Source organism: Buceros rhinoceros, unplaced genomic scaffold (genome assembly GCF_000710305.1).
Source record: "Buceros rhinoceros silvestris isolate BGI_N320 unplaced genomic scaffold, ASM71030v1 scaffold5878, whole genome shotgun sequence".
NCBI classification, from domain to species: domain Eukaryota; kingdom Metazoa; phylum Chordata; class Aves; order Bucerotiformes; family Bucerotidae; genus Buceros; species Buceros rhinoceros.
The window spans coordinates 16339-39721 of record NW_010426225.1 but is presented as its reverse complement, the minus strand read 5'-3'; the positions used below and the strand labels follow the sequence as shown (position 1 = coordinate 39721).

Below are 23383 nucleotides of genomic sequence, written 5' to 3'. Positions count from 1 at the left end.
GTCCTCGTTCGTAGTAGATGATGCAGTGACCTTCACTAGATACTGAGATTAAGCGAGGATACAAGCAGTTTTCTGTTCCTTCCAGGGCTCTCAGCAAATCTCCAGTAATTGTGTGTACCAGACAAGGACCTTCTGTATATGAAAACATAATATCTCATATAGTTACTGCTTATACAAACTATACATGCTGGGCACAAAGGCAATTTATAACAGACATTGATATCACATTAGTCCCGCACAGATATAAGAGGCAATGTTTGCTTAAAGAATTTAAAATACACAACAGAAAAGGAAATGCAAGAGCTAGCACATTACAAAAATAGATACAAAATGCCTAAAAGTGGTGGTTTATTATTTACCTAAGCTGGTGGGAGTTTTCATTTATCTATCTTCTAAAATTTTATTTCCTCTTTCCAAGCATCCAGAAGCCTCAGTCCTACTGCTTTGCTCCAACAACCTGAACTCACTTTCGCCTGCCCATTCACATTAAACAGATGGGGTCTTATCAGTGACTAGTAGGAACAACTCCCAGAGGGTGTATGATCGTTATCACTGCATATTTTTCCTACAGACAACGGCAGTTCCTGTAGGTCCTCTCCCCCAATGAATATGTTACATGCATAGATTTCAATCCTGAATTGTCTTAGCAATGGGAGTCAACCGACAGCCAAGAGAGTTAGTATGATATCTGGACTATAAGAGATTTTAGGAGTCTATAACTGCATTTACTCCAGAGAGATTTTAATGTCTTTTTATTATTGCTGATGAAAGAAGAAAAAAAGCTATGAAATCTACAATGTACCTTTTAGGATGAAAATCTAGGCTATTTCCGTTTCAAGATCTATGAGAAAAGCTCTTTTGAAAGTGAGATTTGTATTCCTACTAAGAAAAAGAGTCTCTTCTGTGATAAATGTAATGAGTCATGGTAAATGCTAAATGTTTTCTTTTATGAATCACAGGATACTGCTGGACAGTACAGTAATCTCTTCCTTATACAACTGGCTCATGACCCTGAGTGTAAACTCATACTGGCAGACTCAGCCACCTCACGCTAAGCCCTTCTAACATCTCTGAAGTTCACACAGCAGCTGGGTTTGCCCAGGTAGAATGATTCACAGCATCAGTGCATTCATCTGCGAGACCTCTGGTACAGGTTGTTATCTGTGCTTGCGTAAAGCCTTATGCACAGATACCTCAAACCTGACTCGGTCCATGGGGTACAGCTGCAATGGAATTCATTTATTTTCTCAAATAGTTAAGATTCAGCTTTGGAAGTACTGAAGTGAGAGAATTTTGTAAGAAGTGGTGCCCCCACTTATTTCAAAAGATAAGTGTAATACCTTCATAGCTGAGTGGTCATGGCCATGGAAAGGCACAAAGAAAACCTGGAAAGACACACAGACGACTGCTCTTTTTTGGGTTTGTTGGATAAGAACATGCAAACATCAGCCTGACACACAGGGTTTTTCTCAGAGGAGTCCTATATGGGCTCTCTCCCTGCCTCAACAGGTTCTTGAGTGCTGCATGTGTTATCACAGTGCCACAGCCAGCTCTGGAAGGACAGTTTCTCCACAGGGAGCACAGGCAGCACTCAGGCAGGACAGCAGAGCAATGCAGCACTACTGTGAAATGCAGTCTAAGAAATGGGAAAGGGACTGGAAAGGACAGAAACTGAAAAAACAGCTTTAAAAGAGGCATCTGCTGGAAACCAACAATAAAAAAAGGGATTTTCTTTCTGCATTTATATATGAACTAGAGTTTGAAGAGGAAAAACATGAGAAAAGCAGCTCAAGGGACAGATGGGCTTTCACTTCTCTTGATCAATTGTAACCATATTCTGGATTTGTTTTAAAAGACTTTGGTCCTCCCACCAGCCTTTACCTCTAAAAGTATGTAAGTTACCAAAGCATAATACACTTAATGAAAAAGAAGTTAACTGAGTGCAGATTCCAGTTGCTTTAATAAGAGGAAATTTGCAAAAAAGCTATTTGTAAAGAGTACACTATTACAGCAGTGAGTTTATAAAGCCACCTTAAAAGATAAGAAATAGCAGTGCTACAAGAAAAAAAATTAAGGTTCAGCGTGACTGTACATTTTTTTAATAAATACCTTGACTTCACATACGACTGTTATGTAGTATGTCATTATGAGAGTTAATGACCCTTTATGAGTTCCTGTTAAAAATACCTTCACTCAAAAGTTTCACACTCACCTTCGAAAATAAATGTGGAGCTCTGAGGCAGTATTAAAGATGATAACCCAGGAGCTCAGCTGTGAGCAAAAGCAGGCAGAGCAAGCATCTTATCTGCCTTACCCTCAGAAGCAGCAAACTTTTTTTTTTTTAAAGGAGTACAAGGATATCCATATGGACGAATAAAACAGGTATTGCTGGCGACAGAGAAAGCAAGTAGCTGGATGTGTATGTAGGAGTGGAGTTGAAATGAGACAGGAAGATATATAATGAGGAAGATACTTTAAGGAAAGATGAGGGCAATGTAAACAAAATAAATAAAAATGCAGAAGAGATAATGTAGCACATAAGAATGTAAGAGAGAAGAAGGAAGAAGGGGAAGCAAATAGGAAAGGAAAAAAGACATGCAGTTAGTCAAAATAAGAAAAGAAGCTGAACGAGAGAGGAGTTGGAGGGGAGAAAAGTGGACACAATTAAGGGGAAGAAAGGGTGGGCAGAACAAATGAAGGAGAAACAGAATAAGGAAAGATGAAGCAAACACTCATTGAGGCAGGTGCTTTATTTATTATTGATTACCAGTTACAGAGGAAACTGCTGCATGTTTGGAAAGGTATTTTGACATATGTATTAGCAATTCTTGGATTCCATAGATAAGTAAAAGGGGAAAGATGTTAATGGATGGCTCAGAAAGTTTCATACAAAAGAGGTAAAAACAAACCTGCGAAATTTGGAATTATTATTTGGAATCCACTACAAAAAGAAACTACTGCATAAAATGCTGTCCACAGATCCAAAACTGAGCAAATTGACCCTGCACCCCTTGCCAAGTCCTACAAACTGCTATTCAGTTACGGTCAGGGTGGAGAACTTGGAGCTGGCCCTCCTCTACATACAGGTCTCTATCAACAGGTTTCTTCAAAATAGTTAGATGTCACTATGAATTATTGTATAAATTTCTATCAACTACTCTTCCAGATCTGGGGGAAATAGTAGCACAGACTGATGGTTGGAAGGAACAATTAACTTAATTTTTCTAAACTTTGTAACTCCAGATATAAGTAATAACATTCAGAGTAAGCTGCTGCAGACTCCTCCAGAATTACATGTCTTAGTAGAGGAGATTTTTGATAATTAAAGTATATGTAGGTTGAGGGAAGACTGAGAAGTCCACTAAAAAATCTCTAAAAGCACTAAGACTTAAATCATAAAAATGTTTCTGACCTTTAGCACCACTGATAACGAGTCCCAGCTCTGCGCAGACTGACACGCAGACAACTTCATGGTCATGACCAGTTAGAACAGCACGAGGAGCTGGATAATCACCTGTTAAAAAAACCACAAGAAGTAAAACAAAACCAAAAAAAAAAAAAAAGGAAACACACAGGAATGCCAAACTAGGCCTAGTTTTATCAACAAAAGAACTTTGCTGTATATGCCTTAAATCAGTAAGCATCAAAGAGAGGTGCAGTGTGCTTAAAAATTTCATACTTAGGTTTCTGAACAAAATACATTCAGATATCACAAAGTTTCACAAGAACAGCTTCCCAGTGCATTAATCAATGCATTAATGAAAAGCAAACTTCTTCGGTTTAGAAATTATGGACTGTGTACTGTTTACAATACAAAAATTATAACAATACATTCACTGGTTTAGGACCTAGAAATACAAAAAATGTGTATTTCTGATAAAGAACACAAGGTGTGGCAGTATTAAAATCAGCTGTAGTGTAAAGTTCTGCTATTGAACATAAATGACTTCAGACTTCTGCTAGGAACCTGAAGAGTAGCATGAGTTGAAGATGTTCCTATATTAATGATCATAATTTGATTCACAAAACTGGAAGTAGGGAAATAAGAGGGAAAGTAGCAGAAAGGTACTACTGTTGCATAGACATTATTGATTCAGAGACACATTGAATGTGTATAGATTAAAATTATATGTAAAAATGGTTATGGGTATACATAATTTTTATGTATCACTATAATACCTATGCCATTTTTTGTCCTATTTCCTACTAAAGAGTAGGATAGATGACTCACTAAATACTTACTTTCTATATTCAGTGAAATGTATTTTATTTTGGGTTCAAACAAGAAGCCATTTATGGAGTGTTTGTATGACAAATAGCAACACTTCTGTTGTTTCTAATAATAACAGATCCTGACAACAGTGAACTCCTATATGCAGTAAGGAATTGCTTAGTATTTGATATTGCTTTGCCAGGCAGAGCAAATTAATCAGTAATAAACAATTAGCAACTTGTTAGACAACACAGATTTCATCTTGTTATATTTACTTTGTACAAATGAAATATAGCAAACCGGGAAATTCCAAAAGAATGGAGCTCTGCCAGCATAGTTATTTCAAATGCTCAAAAAGGATAAAAGAAATGACCTACAGGGAACTACAGATGAATTACTGTAACATTACCACTATGCAAAATAACAAAACGGTTAATCCACAGTTCTGTCAACAAAGAATTGGAAGCAGAAACCTCATTAATGCCAGTCACCATGCTGTCCTGGAATGGAACTCTTATCAAGCAAGCTTCTTATCTGTTTTTGACAGGATGATGGGTATAGTTGATATAGATGTCTATGTTAAAATGTATTTTTTCAAGATATTTGTCTTAGTAATACGGTGTTTTGATTTAAACCTGTTTTACATGCAACTGACTGCAGACAACATGGATGGCACAGAAGTCGGTCCAGGGACAGATCTTAACCATTTTTTGTCCATAGAAAGTTATCTACTATGTATGTACTAGGATACTGGAAATTAGGATGTCCAGTTAGGAGCTGGGAATTGATTCTTGATCAAATACTAACCAATAATGTTATCTACAGGATAATACAAAATTGTTGCTGGTAAGATATGGTTGTATATAAAACTGCTACAAAGATTGGGCAACCATATAATGAAGAAAGTCATTACCATTATAACATTCTCTGCATTGCCTTGTTAAAAAAAAAAAGGTAACAAAATGTGGTTTATTTATTTTGTGTGTTTTGAATGCAGCCAGGTTGACACTCCTGGACAAGCACAAGTCCTGCCCACTGGAAAGATTCTGTTCTGGAAGGCAATGAGTCAGAGGAGGATTTATGGAGGCAGAAAGGAAAATTATTTCACCGTTAATTTTCAGTGTGATACCCTAGAATAGCAAATAGGAGTCAAGAACTATCCTGCCACTGTAGACCAGAAAGATTGTACCCACATCATCAACAAATGATATAGAGAGTACAACAGGAAGCTGCACAGGGTTTAACATGATTTTTCTCTTCACTGAACAGGCAGCAAAGCAGTGACTTGACCACTGTAGTTGGCAGTCACAGACGTAAAAGATGTCCAATATCCCAGAAATTTATCTTGCAGCTAATGGCACAGCAAGGTCCAATGGGTGAATGGCTGCACACATTTCAACTCAGCAATAAAATGCAGTTTCCTGACTGGAAAAACAGTTAAACACTAAAACGAATTAAAAGGGAAGCTACCTGAGTAGCTAAGGAATATTGTATAGATTTCTGAAAGCTATACATTAGGAATGGAGGCTTGCATAGGCTTTGGCGAGTCAATGAATTTAGTCTTTTTTATTGTGGACACTTACACCATATAAACCTGTTAATAAATTAATGAAATGGCTATCTGGGTATGTGACTTAGAAGGATGTTCCAGGCCTTTCCTACTCTAAAGGAGAAAAACATTCTGATTTTGAGTCTGAATTAAATTCTTACCTACCTTGTAGCTCTTTGTTCTTGTGTCAGCACCGCTCTTTAGCTCCAGGCTTTCTGCCTCTCTTGTGTTTCCCCCACTCATATACTAATGGAATAAATCAGCCCTCTTGGTCTTTCATTTTGATTCTATTAAACAAACCGTACTCATAAACTCCTCTGAAGTGATGGGCTTGCCCTTTTTTAGTCAATCCATTTCTGTGCCTGTCTAGCTCCAACTTTTTTCTTCAAATTTGGGTAGCCAGAACTGTATGTAACAGTAGTTTTAAAAAATTTAGCGTGAATCTGCAGTATTTCTTGTCAAACTCTAACTTCTCCTGTTGTCAACTTTTTAATAATAATTCTATGTATTTTACTGTCTTTCTGAGCTAGCCAAGATCTACCAACCATGGATTTATGGACACGATAATATGGAGTGAGTCAATCTACCTGGTCTTATCATTACATTGCACAGACACATTAACGCTTTCGTATCTCTAATGAAAACAGCTACCCCAAGAAATACTAGTTTCCCAATCTTTAATTTAGCTTGCAAGAAAATAATCTATCTGGCCTGGAAACTGAAGATGTGAACTGAAAAATGGGCTTTACTGCTAGGAAAGGATGGGTGTTGGAAGAAGGATTCTTTGTGTAACTCATTGAAGATTAGCTGTATTTTGAGATTTAGATTTTTATAATTTTCTCCCATTGCTATTGAGAACCCCATCTCCTTTTGAGGCTTTCCTTTCCAAGTGCATTACAGGAAAGTAAAAGAAAAAAGCAACTCAGCTAAATTCAGAATTTAATTTTTTTTCTTTTTTTTTTTTCCCCCTATATGTCCTGGAAAAAAAAAAAAAAAAGAGGAATTATGCTCAAGGGTCTTCTTGGCTTTAGGTCCGATTACAGAGCTGTGTACAGTAGTGTCATCAGACTGTAAGGGTTAATGACTGAAATTATTAGATGGTTGGTTAGAAATTTTTTACAGGAAAAGAAATAATGTGATTTTCAAAAAGACATCTTCCTCGGTATTTCCTAAGAAAACACTATAATATCATGAAACTATAAACTGTCAGAATATGAAAAATGAGCTTATTTAATTGACTTCTTGATTTATAAAAGAAAGTGCTTATTAGAAACCACCGCCTTGAAACACTGTCCTATTTTTCAGTAAATACAAGTAAATAACAGAATATCATTACTAGGAATAACACTCCAACAGTAATTGAAAACGGGATTTTTCCCCTTAGGGCTCCAAGAAAAAATTATTCAGTGATACTTTCTACAGGACAAGCTGTGGCACAGGGAAGAGAACCTCAGTCATATTACATTTTATTGTTAAGGATGGAAGTTGTGAACTCCAGGAATCATTCAAAATCTAGCAAAATATTCTGTCACTGTCACATCACAACTGATAGATGCAGCCAGAGGTCAAAGGTTGCAGCTCTGAGGGAATTGGAGGTGAAAATATCCTACCTATGAACTGAGATACCATCACTGTAAACTCCCTGTAATTTCCCCAAAGGAACACCTTTGAATCGCATTACTAGAAGGCAAAAGGTAAAAAAAAAAAATAATAATCTGCATTGTGTTTCCAAACAAGGAAGTTTTTCTATGAAGACTAAAACACAATATATCTTCCTTTCTCTCTGACAAATGTAATGCTTAATACTGTTGTAAGGTTCTTCTAGAATAAATGGTGCTCTCATGTGATAAGGAAAAAAAAAGAAGACAAGAAAGAGAACAGAGTATTAGTATTTCTCTCACATTGTCTTTTTCCAAGTATTATGTACAGATTGTTATGGGGCCATATCTAGGAGTCTTCTGTATAAAGAAACATGAGAGCGCAAGGAAAATTCTAGCTTCCATTTCATCTCTGACTTTGACAGAGACAAGAACAAGGCTATAGCTGAATTATTTGTGGAAAATAATTTACTTTTTACTTTACTATTAGCACTTTTGAGGGCTTACACATAAGAAAAACAATCTTAGAAAACACTATGACTTCCATGGAAGTGAAAATGTAATATCTATCTTGAATTCTTACGGTCAGAAAACCCATCCTGGAGTTTGATGGTAAGGCTATGACCAATAAATAGGAATATTTCAAAATAAGAAATAGCCAATAACAATGTCCACAACACAAGGGAGCAATGGTTGTAAAAGAAAGACTGCTGACAGAAAAATATTCATATATTCAAAATATTCTCACCTCTAGCAGAACTAGCTTATTTGCTGAAGAATGTGAGCAGCATTGTATATATCTACAAACAATTCACCCAGGTGAGTGGGCTTTCCTCTACTTTGCACCTATCCAGACCCCAAAAGGAAAAATACAGTGGAGGAGAGCAGAGTAAGAACTTGCAGCTTCTCTTCCTATTTCTTCCACTCAACTGCTGTGGGAACTTTGGCAAGTTGAGCACTGTAGAGCTACCATGGGGTGTGCAGCAAAGCACGTGCACAGACATCTAGTGATAAAATGCTAGATATAACTGCATTAGTTCAGGTGTATTATTGGCTCATTTATCTTTGTGCAGCAATCTTGGGAAAGAGATGGTTTTGGCTACCAGAGTAGAGGCTGTGCCAATAAATATTACACACTAGTTTTCAGAGAGCTTCTGCTTTGGCAGAACAGTGCTAAGATACCATATTTTAAAAATTAATACCTAAATTGTACAAACACACAAGTACCATAACAACTCTCTAAACAGGCAAAGAAGATTGCATGTGTGCCCATGTGCTTGCATAGTCCACTTGGTACAGGACAGATGGGTGGCTAATTTTAAACTGTTGCCCTTTCAAGGTTAAACCAGGGCATGTTCTAGGGTCTTAAAATGTAGAGGAATGTAAAAGAATAAGTTAATACTATGAGTTCAGAATAACTACTCTTTCAAGATACAAACCCACAAAACCTGCAATGTTCACAATTTCAAATTGTTTCAAAAATATGTTAGTAAAAGGAAAAGGCATCCTTCTTGATAGACTTAAAAGAAGTGCATGTTAACCTGACAAAGATCGTTTATGGCAGTGCTTATCCTCCCTTTCCGGTATATACAGAATACACTTCCTGGGGCAGGATGTATTGTTTTGTTATAATGCTAAACAAACCCAGCTTAGGGCTGATCAACACAGTATTTTTCAATGGTCAGAACAGTTCCCATTAGAAAAAGCAGGGTTAACTCTCACACTTCTTGTGACCATCCTCTCGGAAGCTACAATAGGTAATGAGAAATGTCAAGTCCCAAGATCAATGAAATTTCAGGCTCTAGGGACAAAGCAGGAATAGCATTGATCCTTTTAAAGAACACCAGTCAGAGGGTGAATGTAATATATTGCACAGAGAGGCTCAAGAGGATAAGCGGCCAAGTCCAACATACTTACCTGACAAAAAATTCAATCAGCTTTTAGCACAAGCTGCCTACCCTTCCTTTCTTTCATGCAGGAGTCTGATTCCAATTAAAGTGTGCAAATTAATTTTTATCACTTCCAAATTAGTTTCTGAATTTGTGTCTGTTTCAGATGAAAGCATCTGTCCCTCACTTTTCTGCAATTCCATCATCCACTTTGGTATCTGTTCAAAGACTCGGAGATAATTCTCATTCTCAGAGTCACTTATTTGAAAGTGACATTCAATAAAGCAATCATAAAATATAAAATAAAGCAACTATAATGATACATGTTGAACTCCAGGGCATATCATGTACTCTCTTTGCTCCTTTTTGTGATGACTAATACAGTTGCTATATGAGAAGAAATTTGTATACAAATTAGTGCTCAGTTAAAACAAGTCCCTATGTAGCATAAGAGGAAAAAAACCAAAATACAAATTGTCAAACTCTATCACAACAATTTTTCTATTCAATCTATTAGCACTGTAAAGATTTACATTTGCTAGATCACTTTAAAGAATTAAAATAAGTAAACTACGTCCTTTGCATGTGCCATGTCTTCCTAAGAGAAAACAGATTCCTTTCACTTTTCTCTCAATTACAACAGATTTATATAATGTGGTCATCAACTTAATAAGGTTCAGATTACCTATTTCAGATAGGCAATTTTGGTTTAGAAAGTAGGTACGTAAGCCTGGCAAGATGACTAAAGGTTCATTCAGTTCAGTGTTTTTTCCAAATTCAGTTCAGTGTTTTTACCTAAGCAAGGATAAAGAAATATGGGAAAGCTCAAACAGACATAAAAACCTGCATTCAACTACCCTTCAGCCTAAAGGAATTCATGCAATATCTCTCACTTTCCAGGAGCAGCCCCAGGCACCAGCCTCTTGTCTAGGCTGGCAAAGGACGTTTTTCTATCACTGCTATTAGAGCTTAGCCATTGCGTAGTCATAAAAACAATTGTTGTTGGACCAGAGAAAGTACAAGTAGAGAGATTTGCCCTGCATAGTGCTCTTGAAGGTATGCAATTTTGTTTCCTGATTTCTTGACTTATCTCTATTTTTATTCAATCACCATGTCACATAAGATCCATAAACAAGAGCAGAGAAAATAATTTTGCTTTTCCCCAAAGCTGGAGGTTCACAGGGAACCCCTCTCACGTGAATTTATAGCCTGATAGACAGCATATGCTTGTGAATATGGGAATGTGTGTTTGAGTTCCCCCAGTCTCTGGAGGCCAAGAACTCAGTCTCCCACTTCCTGGACAAACATTCTAATCAGAAGGTAATTTACAAGTTATTTTCAAAAAGTACTCCATGGAAATAATTGTATTTAAAATCTGGTAAAACTTCAATCTTCTTACACAAATTGTGAGCAGTGTCAAGAAATTGTGACGAGTGCAAACTGAACCAGAAATTCTTTTTTGATACCTATAGTAGAATCAAAGTGATAACTGAAAAAACACATTGATTGGAAAACTTACTTTAAAATTATAAAATGAAACTGACCACATTCTCATAGGCAAGTTTTCAACAACTGAGCTGGAGCAGCCACTTGCAAGAGGCTTATAAAAGGCAAATTTTTTTTTCTCTTCTTTAAACTAGCAGCTGGACACAGCTGAGGTCACCCTCTGAGCACATGCCTGCACAGGTATTTCAGCAGAAGGCTTTACCCAAGTCCCAACAGGTTATGTTATTGACATATATGTTTTTTAGCAAAGATTTTATATAAGTTATGCATTCCAGAATATGGAATTGTAGCAGAATTGTTAAGAAGTTTGTTCTGACAATCTTTTGCCCCCAGGTATTTCACAATAAATGATTGAGATTTATATGTTTTCTAATGAAGTGGTATCTACATTTCCTATAGAAATGTTAAATTATATAAAGTGTTTTAATTATATAACTGTTTTAATTATATAAATGTTAAATTATATAAACTGAGGGCTTGATTTTTCCCTCCCTTAACATTTTCTGAAACAACTGAAGTTCCTTTTGGTAACTGATGCATTGATGATGAAATTGGTAATTAATTGTCTTTCAGGTTATAAGACCATTACGAAGTCAAGCATCTAACCTAGATAATTACCATACCTGACATTTTTCTTTGAATTCTTCACCTTCCTACAGTCTGTGGTCTAAAATACCTTATCTGTGTCTCCAGATGACAGCTTTAAAAAAAGTAATACCCTGTTTCCCCCCATAAAATATCATCTCCATCTTTCTTGAAATTCATTCAAAAGATGTTAAAACCAGCATCCAGTCGCTGGGGAACGCAGTGGCAGCAACAGTAAGTTCTGTGGCTGAGCGCCAGATGAAGGCGGACAGGGGTGTTCATGGAGCCAGGGAATCCCGAGGAACACCAGAGAGACCCATCAGTAGGACAAGAAGATAAAAATGAGATAGAATGTGCCTTTGGGGTCAAGAAGGCCAATGGTATCCTGGAGTGCACTAAGAGTGTGGCCAGCAGGTCAGGGAGGTTCTCCTCCCTCTCTACTTTGCCCTAGTGAGGCCACATCTGGAGTATTGTGTCCAGTTCTGGGCTTCCAGGTTCAAGAGAGACAAGGAACTAATGGAGAGAGTCCAGTGGAGGGCTATAAAGATGATGAGAGGACTGGAACATCTTTCTTACAAGGAAAGGCTGAGACACCGGGGTCCATCTAATCTGAAGAGAAGACTGAGAGGGGATCCTATAAATGCTCATAAATATCTAAAGGGTAGGTGTCAAGAAGATGAGGTCAGTCTCTTTTCAGTGGTGGCCAGCATCAGGACAAGGGGCATCTGGCACAAACTGGAGCACAGGAAGTTCCATTAGAACACAAGGAAAAACTTCTTTACTTTGAGGGTGACAGAGCATGGATCAGGCTGCCCAGAGAGGCTGTGGATTCTCCTTCTCTGGAGATGTTCAAAACCCACCTGGGCACAATTCTGTGCAACCTGCTCTAGGTGAACCTGCTTTAGCAGAGGGTTGGACTAGATGATCTCCAGAGGTCCCTTCCAACCCCTACTGTTCTGTGACTCTGTAATTCTGTGATTATGCAATTCTATGGTAACTAATTGCATTTGATCTCCAGTGAACATCTCACTTTCGTTTTTCCTACAAAGGAGATGCTAATGGCAAGGCTATCCAAGCCCCCCATAATCAAAGGTAGTAAAGGAAAAGACTGACATTTTTTCTTTAATGAAAGGAGAAAGCTCTTATTTTTTTCTGACCCAGCATAGAAATTACTAATACTTGATATGAATCACACCGTCATCCAAACAAGCAAAATAGTGTCAAGCCAAACAGAGTGTCCTGACATGAAATTCCTTTCCAGACTATATTTCACCCTATCTGAGAATTACGTGCTAAAAAAGCCCTGATACATATATATGTAAAAATAAAAAATAGAGAAGTTTGTTATGGGGACACAATTTTATTTTTATCCCCCTCCATTCTTGCTCTATTATAAAAGCAAAAGAAAGCCACATGAGAAAGTGAGGCTTTTATCTGTTTCCCACTGGCTCTGTTTACAGACAAATGGAAGAAAATAAAACACAATAAAAAATATGCTGCTGTGAAATTAAGAAAATATTGACTTTGTAACAAAGAAAACACTTTTCTACCAGACAGTCAGTTGAAGAAACGCTTTCACTTCAATGTCTGTAACTGACAGGTCTACAACTGCCTCCAGTCAATACTTGAACCAGAGATCAAAATTGATAGTGATGGAGTCTTCCATTTTTATCCAAAGAGGCAATGTCCTTGTGCTGACAATAATCATTAGAATTCAGAAACTGCTTTAAATGAAATGGATTTACTGTTGTACAAAACAGCTCTAGTATAAAAGAAGCATATAGTACATAAATATATAGGCTATAAAACTTGCTCTTGTCTTTAGCTGTGGTCACATTTCTGGCTTGGGTGAAGGGACTTTTTAAATTAATGCCACCTTATGTAAATTAATATTGTTATTATTGTGTCCCCTTCACTCTGCAAAGCACTGATAGGTAGCCCCCTGAAAATGAAATGTAAATCCTGACATTTTATCTTTCTCTAGTTTTCATTCAGTCACATGGCTTCTCCAAAGTTTGCTTGCTATAGATAGACCCTTCTCAAAGACACTCATTTAATTCCATGGCATGCAAGACATCCCATTTTTGAAAAGGCATGCAGCTGATATGGCATGCTGTAGCACAAAAGGAGTAAGGTAAAATGCCAAAAAATATTTCTGGGAAAAAAAGTCAAAATATAGTGATATAAGTCCTGTCACTTAAAGGCCATAACCGCCTTGTTCTAGTTTATGATGACAAGATGCTAAAAGTGATAAAGGCAATTATGAATTTAAGAATTACTCCCATACTATTATCTGTTACCACGCACAGACTGTTTAAACATTTTTTTGGCTGGTACCCAATGAATTGCTTAGCATATGGTGTTCTTCTTACACCAGCTTTCAACCTGTAAGGGAAGTAATCGATATATTTGGTAATACCTTCTGAAGCTGACAGAAGGAATGCTAAAAATAAATAGGTATGACAGAGGACCTCTCAGCATGATGGTTATTTACAGGATACTTACTGCTATTTGGATTGTCACCTATAATATGATGTCGGCCACTCCAGTACCAAAGCAGCAACGTAGCATCACGAGACCCAGACACGATGTAGCAATCACCGCCGATATAGGACTCTGATCTGGCAAGGCAAGTCACGACATCCCAGTGACCAAACACAATTTGAGTTAATTTTCCTGGTGGGAACACAAAATGATAAAAATTCAGGGGTTTTTAAAGTACTTGGAGCATTTAGAAATCATTAAAAAATATTCGATTCAAATGCAATTTTTGCCACATGTCCCTTAATTAGAGTTCACTACGTGCTACAACAAGATTAAAAAATCACAAAGGCGAAACTATTTCTTTTCTCTTTTCATGTTTCTGTTGAGGGCTGTGCTCTGTTCTAATCCATAGCCTAACCCTTATCTCCAAAAATCAAGTCAGTGCTGCAGTCGCTGAATATTAAGTGCAGTTACTGCTCCAGCAGGATTTAAGCAGTGGTGTTAGAACACTATTTGTGAATTTCATGAATGATATGCATAAAACAGCACTTTTCCTTAATGGTGCTACATTATTATATTAATAATGTATATTTGTTCTAAGTTAATGTCAAACTAAGGTTTGCTGTGATCCACACCTCCTTCTTTCTATTACTGCAATCAATTTTTAGTGAAACACTGAATGATATTAGGCTAAGCAAACACACAAAGAAACAAAATATGGTTCCCAGTAGCAGGCTATGCAACCTACTTCCTTATTACATGACATAGAGACAGAACCAATACAGCCATGAAAATATCGTAACAAGTATTTGTCTTGTAACAAGTACTTTGGCTGATCCTTTTGATATGATCTATTCCCTCAATATAACTATGGTTTTCAAAAGTCACCACTAACAAAACTGTATGCCTTTCTATTTTCTTTTACATCCTTTATCTTCCAAAAAGAAAAAAAAAAGCATCCTAAAGCTAGTACGTTCAAGCAATAATGAAGGATTTTATAAACTGCACTTTATCACTCCTTGAGGGGTAAGCAGAGGCATTAGATATGGTAGTTTTGTACACAACCATCCACTTTGTAACTTAAGAAACAGGTATCTGTATTTAGGGTCACCTGTTTCCGTAGAATAAACTCGAAAGCTCTTGTCCCAGAAGCCACAAATAAGAATGTAGCGATTATCTGCTGTGACCACGAAGCAATGTGCATTGATCTGGATGCTCTGATCCACAAGGTCTGTGATCTGCCGTTTGTTCACACCAGAGTTATTGGCTGTAACAAAATGCAAAACACATTTTACAAGTAAGCCACTCCAACACCTTCCTGTCATCCACTTACAGGAGAAAATGAATACATTTAACTTTCAAGGAACTGTGAATTTGTTGTTGAGTAAGCATTTTGAATATGAACATTTAGAGCTGTCTATATGGGTGTCAGAAATACAAAATTATTGTGAGATTTCTGGTTTTCCTTTGAATAAGACAAAAGATTTTACAGAACATGACAATTTCCTATAAACTGCCTGATGTACTGCATAATATGTGGTAATATTTTCAGTGCTCTGTTGAAGTACTCTCCAAAACCAAGTTGAAATGGGGAAAATGGTGAAACTCCATTTAAAATACCATGTCAATGCTAACAATACTGCAGAAAGAAAATTCTTGCTGTTTGGTATCTCCTCTACAGAAAATATCCCAGCTTGTGTTGTGTGACTTTTACATTGCCCATACCTGCAAACGCTTCACTGCATCAAAGACATAAGGATTCAACCAATGAAGCTATTCAAATCTGATGTGCCTTTTAAACGTTGTCATCACCTACTCCTCAAGCAGGGAGCCAGGCCATGGGCAGTAAGGTTAAAAGAGTCAATGCTACCTGGAAATCCCCCCAGAGAGAAAAGGAACTGTTCACGCAGAATCCCACTACCCCAACCATCAATTGGAGCTGTTAGGAAGGGCTGGGAGTGACCAGCTAATGTGCTTTTTACTTCCTGTGACACAACTGGACTTGGCAATGCAATGAAGGTGTGTTCCCTCTCACCTAATACTACCTTCCTAACAGTTCAGTATACAACCTAATTATCCACGCTCACTCTATACTCACTGGAAAGACAGCCATCACCTCACATGGAAACTCATCTCAAACTGTGATAGCTGTCCAAGTGCTAGACAATTCCAGAGGACATTTTTTTCCTTCTGCAGTAGCTATAGAGGAAATCTTGACAACTAACTTCAGCTAACTGAAGTTAGGTGAGATAAAACTCACGTTTCTTTTAATGACAGAACACAACTTAACGCAGATAATAATCTGAAATTTCTTTCATTGCTATTTTTGGTTATTCTGCTTAAATTGCTCACAATTGCATGAGATAAGAGACTCAAACAAAAAAAACCCAAACCCTATTAAATTGGCTTGTAAAAATCAATACCATTTTTATACACATTCCAAGAACACATATTAAATTACCAGATCTTCTATGTCCATCCACTGAAAGATAATAAATAACAAATTACTCAAATTTGCAGAACAGGTGGGCACAATAGTTGGGCCCTAGCTTTTGAGAGGAAAATCTGAAGAGAAAACCATTGTCATTATATGAGCAAATGATGCATACAGAATGAGAAAGCTAACTCTCCTGAGGCACTTGTATATAAACCTTTCAACTGCAAATACGGGCACAGGCAAAAAACGAGCTTTTCATCTGGAGATGTTTAAAAATGCATTTTTTCCCTCACTAATGCTTCAAAATTGTCTCTAAGAACCTTCCCTACCCCAAATTTCTGTTTCAAATATAAGTCTACTGTAAAAAAAAAAATAAACAGATAAAAAAGAGCAAAGCAAATAGCTGCAATTAAAGGAATACAGGTCCTGCAATCTCTGTAACAAATTTACCAGATGTTATTTCTCAAAATACTTCACTTTCTCAAATATTTTTGGACTTAAAAAATACAATCATACCTCAATTTAAAATCCAGTCTTTTCGTTAGTAATTTAGTAATGCTGCCTGGAACAATCCAAATCATAAATTGAATGAAAAGAAATGGATCTGCATCTGCACTGATATAAACAGTGCTGGCCGTAAGAAATGAAAACATGTGAACTCTACCAGACCCTCACATTTTCTTTTACTAATACGACATGATAAGAGAACAGAATTATAGATATGGGCTGACAATGTAACTGACTTAATTGGTTGCTTCTAAAATACCAGTTGCTGGTGATGTTAATAACAAACAGCATTCGTGTAATTCATTCAGTATCAATAGCTAATGTTTTTAGTTCTCCAGGACTGACAAGAATAAATATTTTCCTATCATCCCTGTTAAATGAAGCATAATATACAAATATAGGTTAATCAATAATTCTTGAAAATGCTATTTTCAAATATATCGCTACATTTTCATCTTGACATACCAATCAATGGATCCATTTCGATTGGGAGATGATGGGCTTGATCCAAAGAATACCCTGGGGCTCCCCGAAGGCCTACATATGAAAGAAAGAAGAAAGGACATAGGGACATTCTTGCCTAATTTTTTTTTATGATGTTTCTAGGCTTAAAACTGCATTATTGGAGTTATATATATATAAAAGTAAATTCTTACTATCACTTGTTCCATGAATCTTTTAAGATTCCTTCCTCTGTGCCTCACAAACATGCATTTGTTAATCATTCAGTTATGAAATAGTAACTATAAATGCAGGACTAATTTCATCACAATTTCTGCAGCCACAAACGTTCCTTGAAATACTCCTTTAAAATAGTGTAACAGAGAAATTTTTTTTTTACATTTGAACACTGGGTGAGATCTTATAATAGCACAGAAAAGAAAAAAAAGAATTAAACATTGTTATTATTTTCTTACATATGGAAACCTGCAAGTGACAGAAATCTGGACCTTTTAATGGATTTATCTAGAATTTTTAGCTGGAAATATGTGGGCTGCAGTAAATTTGCTGCAATTATTCCTATTAGTTCTATCCTGAGCAGTCATTAAGCTGTTCGAGTGTGTGTAAGGGGCATGTATTTAGTGTTACCTGCTGCCATGCATGGGTAGTATTGCTTTGGCTCTTCTGAGCACCTTCCCTAGCATATAAATCACAATGGTCACTATTGAAAACACAATTTTTGTCAAGAACTGCCATCTTGCACAAGAATATCCTTCATAAGAGGAGATACAGTGTTCTGGAGAATAAACACCATTTTCTACTGTTGCAATAGACAACTGGAGGAGGTAAAAGAAAACAGGTTCTACAGCTGGACTTGCTATCTTCTGAAAAACACTGCTCTGAGAACTTCTTCTCTCCTTTCTCTCCTTTCAAAACCAAACCAGTTTGAGACAGATCTTTACTGGTATTAACTTAGATTCATTTGCTCCTATTGTGAGATGGCTATGTAAATGCCTTCTATATAAGCTCTAAAGCTCTACATACATCCCACAACAGTATATGTGAAAAACTAAAACGTAACAGTCACATGCGTTGTAAAGGCCAACATGACTTCTACTAATCTAGATGACCTCAAATAATAGCTTTTAAGGAAACCCTTGAAATCCAGGATACTACAATATTAGTGATCTTGAGTCCTTCACAGTAAAGTATAAGGAGCAATTTTGGCTTTCCCTTACGTGACAGTCTGGATGACAAAGGGGTACTCGAATACTAAACATGCCTCCTCAAATGGAGGAGACGTGAATGATGATGAGTAAAGGGCATCCCTGAAAAATCCATGGGAACCAATTTGGAATTAGTCAGCCAAAGTTAGTTAAAAGAGTATTAAAATGCCAGAGGACAGTTTCTGTACCTCTGGCTCATTTCTGAAATTGGGATTTTCCATTGAGGACATTGTCAGAAAGTATTTAAGAAATGTTTCGCTTTAATTTTTTCCCTTCTAAATTCTTCCTGTTCATTCTAAAGAAACAGGCAAAACATTTTAGCACTTAGTGCGGTTGCACCTGATGGAGTATCGTAAATATATGAACCTGTGAAAGGCAATCAAGTATCCTGTTCTGTTCCTGTTTTATTCTCTAAACCACCACATAAAGTTTCTTTGTATGCACAGAACAGACATATCCTGAATACATGTGAAATTTAACATTCATGCTAACAGGTTTAAATAAATTTAGCATCCATGATAACAGGTTCAGAATAAACCTTATATTAATATTCACAAACTCAGATTTTAACTGAATTAATTAACTTTACTTGCTCTGATAGTTCCTCTAATGGATGCCTATAATGGTATTCCCATGCATTGCTCCAGTTATTGTTTGTAGCACCAGTCTTTGGCCAGCCTTGTGCATAAGAGGTGCAGTCTGTTTCACCTGACTTGAATTATTCACTGATGAGATGTTTACATTTAAGTCAGTGAAATCCTACGTAAATTAGAACCCCTGTATTTCTGCTGGAGGCATACATCTAACCTAAATATTACAAATCCTTCTCCAGGAGGACCTACTTCTGTCCAGGGGTTCCTCCTGTGTGTAAAGAGTTAAAGATTTTTCTTTTTGTGCCTGACCCCTGCAAAATTCCTGACCAAGTTACAGAGTTAAGTCAAGTTACTCATGAATACCAGGTACATTTTGATTTTCCCAGGTGGTAAGAAACCTTTAAAAGTTGTTGGATAATGCACCGTAAGGGCTATCATAGCAGGCAGTGTCCTTAGAAAAAGAAACTTGTTCATTCCCTCATGTACCTCACAGCCTCACCATCTATTTAGCAATGCCTGGAATAACCTCAGCACTTATACGTGCAGGTGAGGACACAGAACACTCCTAGCAGCAAAATGGAGAGATGAGAGGAGGAGCTGGAGGAGAAATTTGGGATAACATTTTCGGGTAGGCTTTTGGGAGGGAATGAGGAAACCTCTCTTCAGAACAGTTCAGTGCTTAGCTGTTTAGGCTTGCTCAGGGGAAAGCTTATGACAAGCTCCTGGACAGACCTGAAATCTCTCTCAAGCAGCAGACAGTGATGTATGCTCTCTAGCATGCCAGTATGTATTCCTGAAACCTGGGACATATTAATATTGGCTGTGTCAAGAACCGCAGCACTCTCCTGAAAAGCATTATATCAAAGGCTGATCCTGATGTAACCACAAATCGATTGGCTGTCATGGTGATGTGCTGCTGTTAGGGAGAGTGTTTCTAGGAATGGCATCAGAGACAACACAAGCTTTGATTATTTGACACAAACCAGAAAAACCAGTAAACTTTTGTGCACTGGCAGGTGAGTGAGATTAACCCATATCTAGCTAAATTGCACTCAAAATTAAAGCTGCATTGTTTAGGTCTTCAAATTTGAGTGAAAAGTGCCCCTAAGAACCTACCTACTGTGTTGTGCCACCGATTGACTGCAAACAGCCTGCTGCAAGTGACGGTCACCACGGCAGGAATGGTGAGGTGGGGCAGTGTGTTGGCTGCCACATGTGTGACAGGGGAATTTGATGGGAACTTCAGCACCATGATGACATCCTGCTGCATCTGATCTTTAAACATGAGGGGGCTCTGTGGAAGGAAACACTGTTGAGTAGAAAGGAGAAGAGAGCAGAAGGAAACAGAAGGGATAACACAATTAGTGAGGAGGTTTGAGGGAAAACGAGGTTAAAAAAGAGCAGGCAAGTATGTGCACGTACAGGGAAAACAACACTACCTGCGCATCTACACTAGTGATGGAGGAGAGCAAGATCAGAAACTATTATGGGATCATTACATGAGGACAAGTAGAGAATAGGTATGGTAACGGTTGTTGTTACAGGGCGCAAAACGACCATTAGCATAAATTAACATACAGTAAAACGTAAAATTATTTCAGCAGTTAATATTCATACAATAAAGGTACAAATAAAATAAAAGAGTTAATTAATACATCATAAATACAAAAGCAATAGTTGAAAAAAGAAATTTTAAGAGGCACTCAAAAACTTATAAATATTTCATTTTTCTTAAGGATTTTTTAATGTGAAATACAGCACTTCCAAACATAGGCAATTTAATTCTATGTAAAGCATAAACTTATTAGGAAGTCTGTAAGTAATTAGAAACCTGCTTGATGATTCTACAAGTGACAGGGTTTTCTGTACATCGACAACAATATTGTTACTATGTACTGTCTTTAATGTTACTTTTTTATCAACCACTGTTATAACAAATAGAATTGTTTCTAGAAGTTCAAACAATCCTTTCTACTTACCACCTTATTATTAAAAAAAAGAATTATTCGTGTCTTAAGAATATAAAATAAATACTAGGTACTTTCGACATCTATACATTACTTAAAATAACACGGCTAACACTTCCAGATCAATTCCCACTTTCACAGTGCACAACTAGATAGAGCGATTTCCTTGTAGATAGGTAAAATGATTGAAAACTCTGCACGTATTACTGTCCATTTACACAACTTAGAAGAAGAATATCTATCTCTAAGCACTTAATCAAAGGCACTGAGGGGAACAGAGATCTGCCTCATTCAGTCTGGCTATTTCCTGTAATTCTTTGCAAGAAGCCCACAGAATGAGTTAGGAATGAATTTTGGAGTTGAAATTGAAATTCAAAATATACGCTGTACTCTCCCAGGGGAACAGGTGGGAGGATTCCAGCATGATTTGAACTCCAATACTTCATTTTTTGTCAAGTAGGCATTGCCCGTAAATCAGCCCCTAACAACGCAGCCTTTCAAACAAAACAAAACAAAACAACTTGCTCACTGTAAGAAAAGCCTGCAGTCATTCCCACTACTTGCAGAAATAAGAATGCAAATACGTATTTTTCAAGTGTCCATTTATGAAGATAGGGCCTTTTTATGTAATATTAGACAGGAAAAGGCAGGACTCTAGGAACCTAAAGCTATTCAAACCTCCTCCTTGCTCAGCTAGAGCACTGGGAGCCGTTGCTGCTAGGAGAAAGTACAGCTGCATGGGCAACGGAGGGCATTAAAAGTGTTGCTTAATGGGTACTTTGTGACCTACAAAGGATCCTCAGGTTCAAAGGGAATGCATTCCCAGCCAGCAGTTATGTCTCACCAGGTGCATGGCAGAGCTCCGAGGTGGATGGGGCTCAATGAGCAACTGTGATGGCGTCTGTCCAAAGTTCTGTATCTGCGCCTCCATGGCCTGCGGGCAAGGGAGAGGGACTGTCAGGAGCAATATGCGTCAAGGAGAGAGGTCAACGCACTGTGTGACAATGCAGGCATATCCCAAGTCAGCCATGAAAAAAGTCCAGAAAATTCACCCGGTGCTCTCCTCCCAGGCTGCAGACTCATCCAAGTGTTAGTATTTTGTAGACAAGCTTTGCTTCTCCTTTCAAGCATGCTTCAGTTAACCAACTAACCATTCTCATTTCCAGTAACCGGCATTATATGTGAAAATGTTAACCTGTGAGGACATGCAGTTCAGGTCTTGAAAGAGCTTTTTTGCTTTTTTTTTTTTTTCTCACTAGAAAGAACATATATACCTTAATAAAGTCCTTTGTAAGGAGGAAAGTATGAGGATCTCTAATAAAATAAGCCTCTGGAATCTTAAATGGGGGGGGAAAAAGGCAAACTGAGAAGAAAAATTCATGTATAAAATATAATAAAATCAAAATAATTACTATTTCAACAACATTAATACATTAAAACAAACAAACAAAAAAGCCAAAAAACGATCTTGCCAGGCACATTCAGACTGATGGAAAAATCTTTCCAAGTTGCACACATTCACTGAGTATATATTTCATGCTTCATTTTATTGCATTTTTTTCACGGGTTTTCAGGCTTCACAGGTTTGAAATGAAATTTCAATACATTCTTCAAGACTTTTAGAATAAATCTGGAGTAAATTGATAGGGAGTAGAATGCAGCCCATGCTGCCTGTGAGATGCTTTCACTATTCAAATAGTTAATTCAAACAAAAATATATTTAAGATATGTTCTTAAAATCTTTGGCAAAAGATTGGCAATTGTAAAAGCAATACTGTTGTTGAACACTCCTTATATTTCAGACAGGTACTATTTTATTTGACCTTGTAAAATTGAGAATAAAGTGTTCACAGTAAACTAAACTGGCAGGTTTTGAAATGCACTGTGTATTATGTACTTATATATACTGTACCCTGCACTACTGACCCTTAATATTTTTCTTGCAAGCTTTATGAATTTTTCATTTACTACCACACAAGAAATGTGAAAAAACACCAAAAATACAGCTATCTTGGTAAATTACATTATTTCTTTCGGACATAAAATGATAAGAAGCAAAATAAATACTTCATGATATAGAAGAATCCTTTTAATCTACACATTTTGTAATTCTTACAAGCCAACCTGTGTTTTCCTCCACAGCATAGATGCAGGAAAGGATGTTAGAGAGAGATTTCCTAACAGGTCACTAATGCCTACCACTGTCGATGCCCTAGATTGACAGGTATATAATGGATTACTAGAAACACACAGTTGCCAAAAATGAAACTTAATGCAAAGTCCAGTCAAGTGGCTAAAGGACTTCCAGCGGGCTGTAGCCCTAGTGCATTCAAGGCTGTAATTATTATTATCGGTACAGGTGATTTCTTGTTTGTTGACTAATTCAGA

The 23383-nt window shown here is 37.1% G+C and overlaps 1 protein-coding gene across 1 annotated transcript in view; it reads right to left on the bottom strand.

The window, feature by feature from the left end:
* Positions 1-21926, bottom strand: part of LOC104498083 (neurobeachin-like) — a 26663-nt gene extending 4737 nt beyond the window's left edge. Inside the window, exons 1-7 of the mRNA XM_010141420.1 lie at positions 21840-21926; positions 20145-20337; positions 17234-17305; positions 14936-15091; positions 13846-14016; positions 3413-3514; positions 3-132 (exon numbers count right to left, since the gene is read on the bottom strand). Of these exons, the coding sequence (XP_010139722.1) occupies positions 3-132; positions 3413-3514; positions 13846-14016; positions 14936-15091; positions 17234-17305; positions 20145-20337; positions 21840-21926 (911 nt within the window). The remainder of the gene's footprint in view (positions 1-2; positions 133-3412; positions 3515-13845; positions 14017-14935; positions 15092-17233; positions 17306-20144; positions 20338-21839) is intronic.
* Between the last annotated feature and the right edge of the window lie 1457 nt (positions 21927-23383).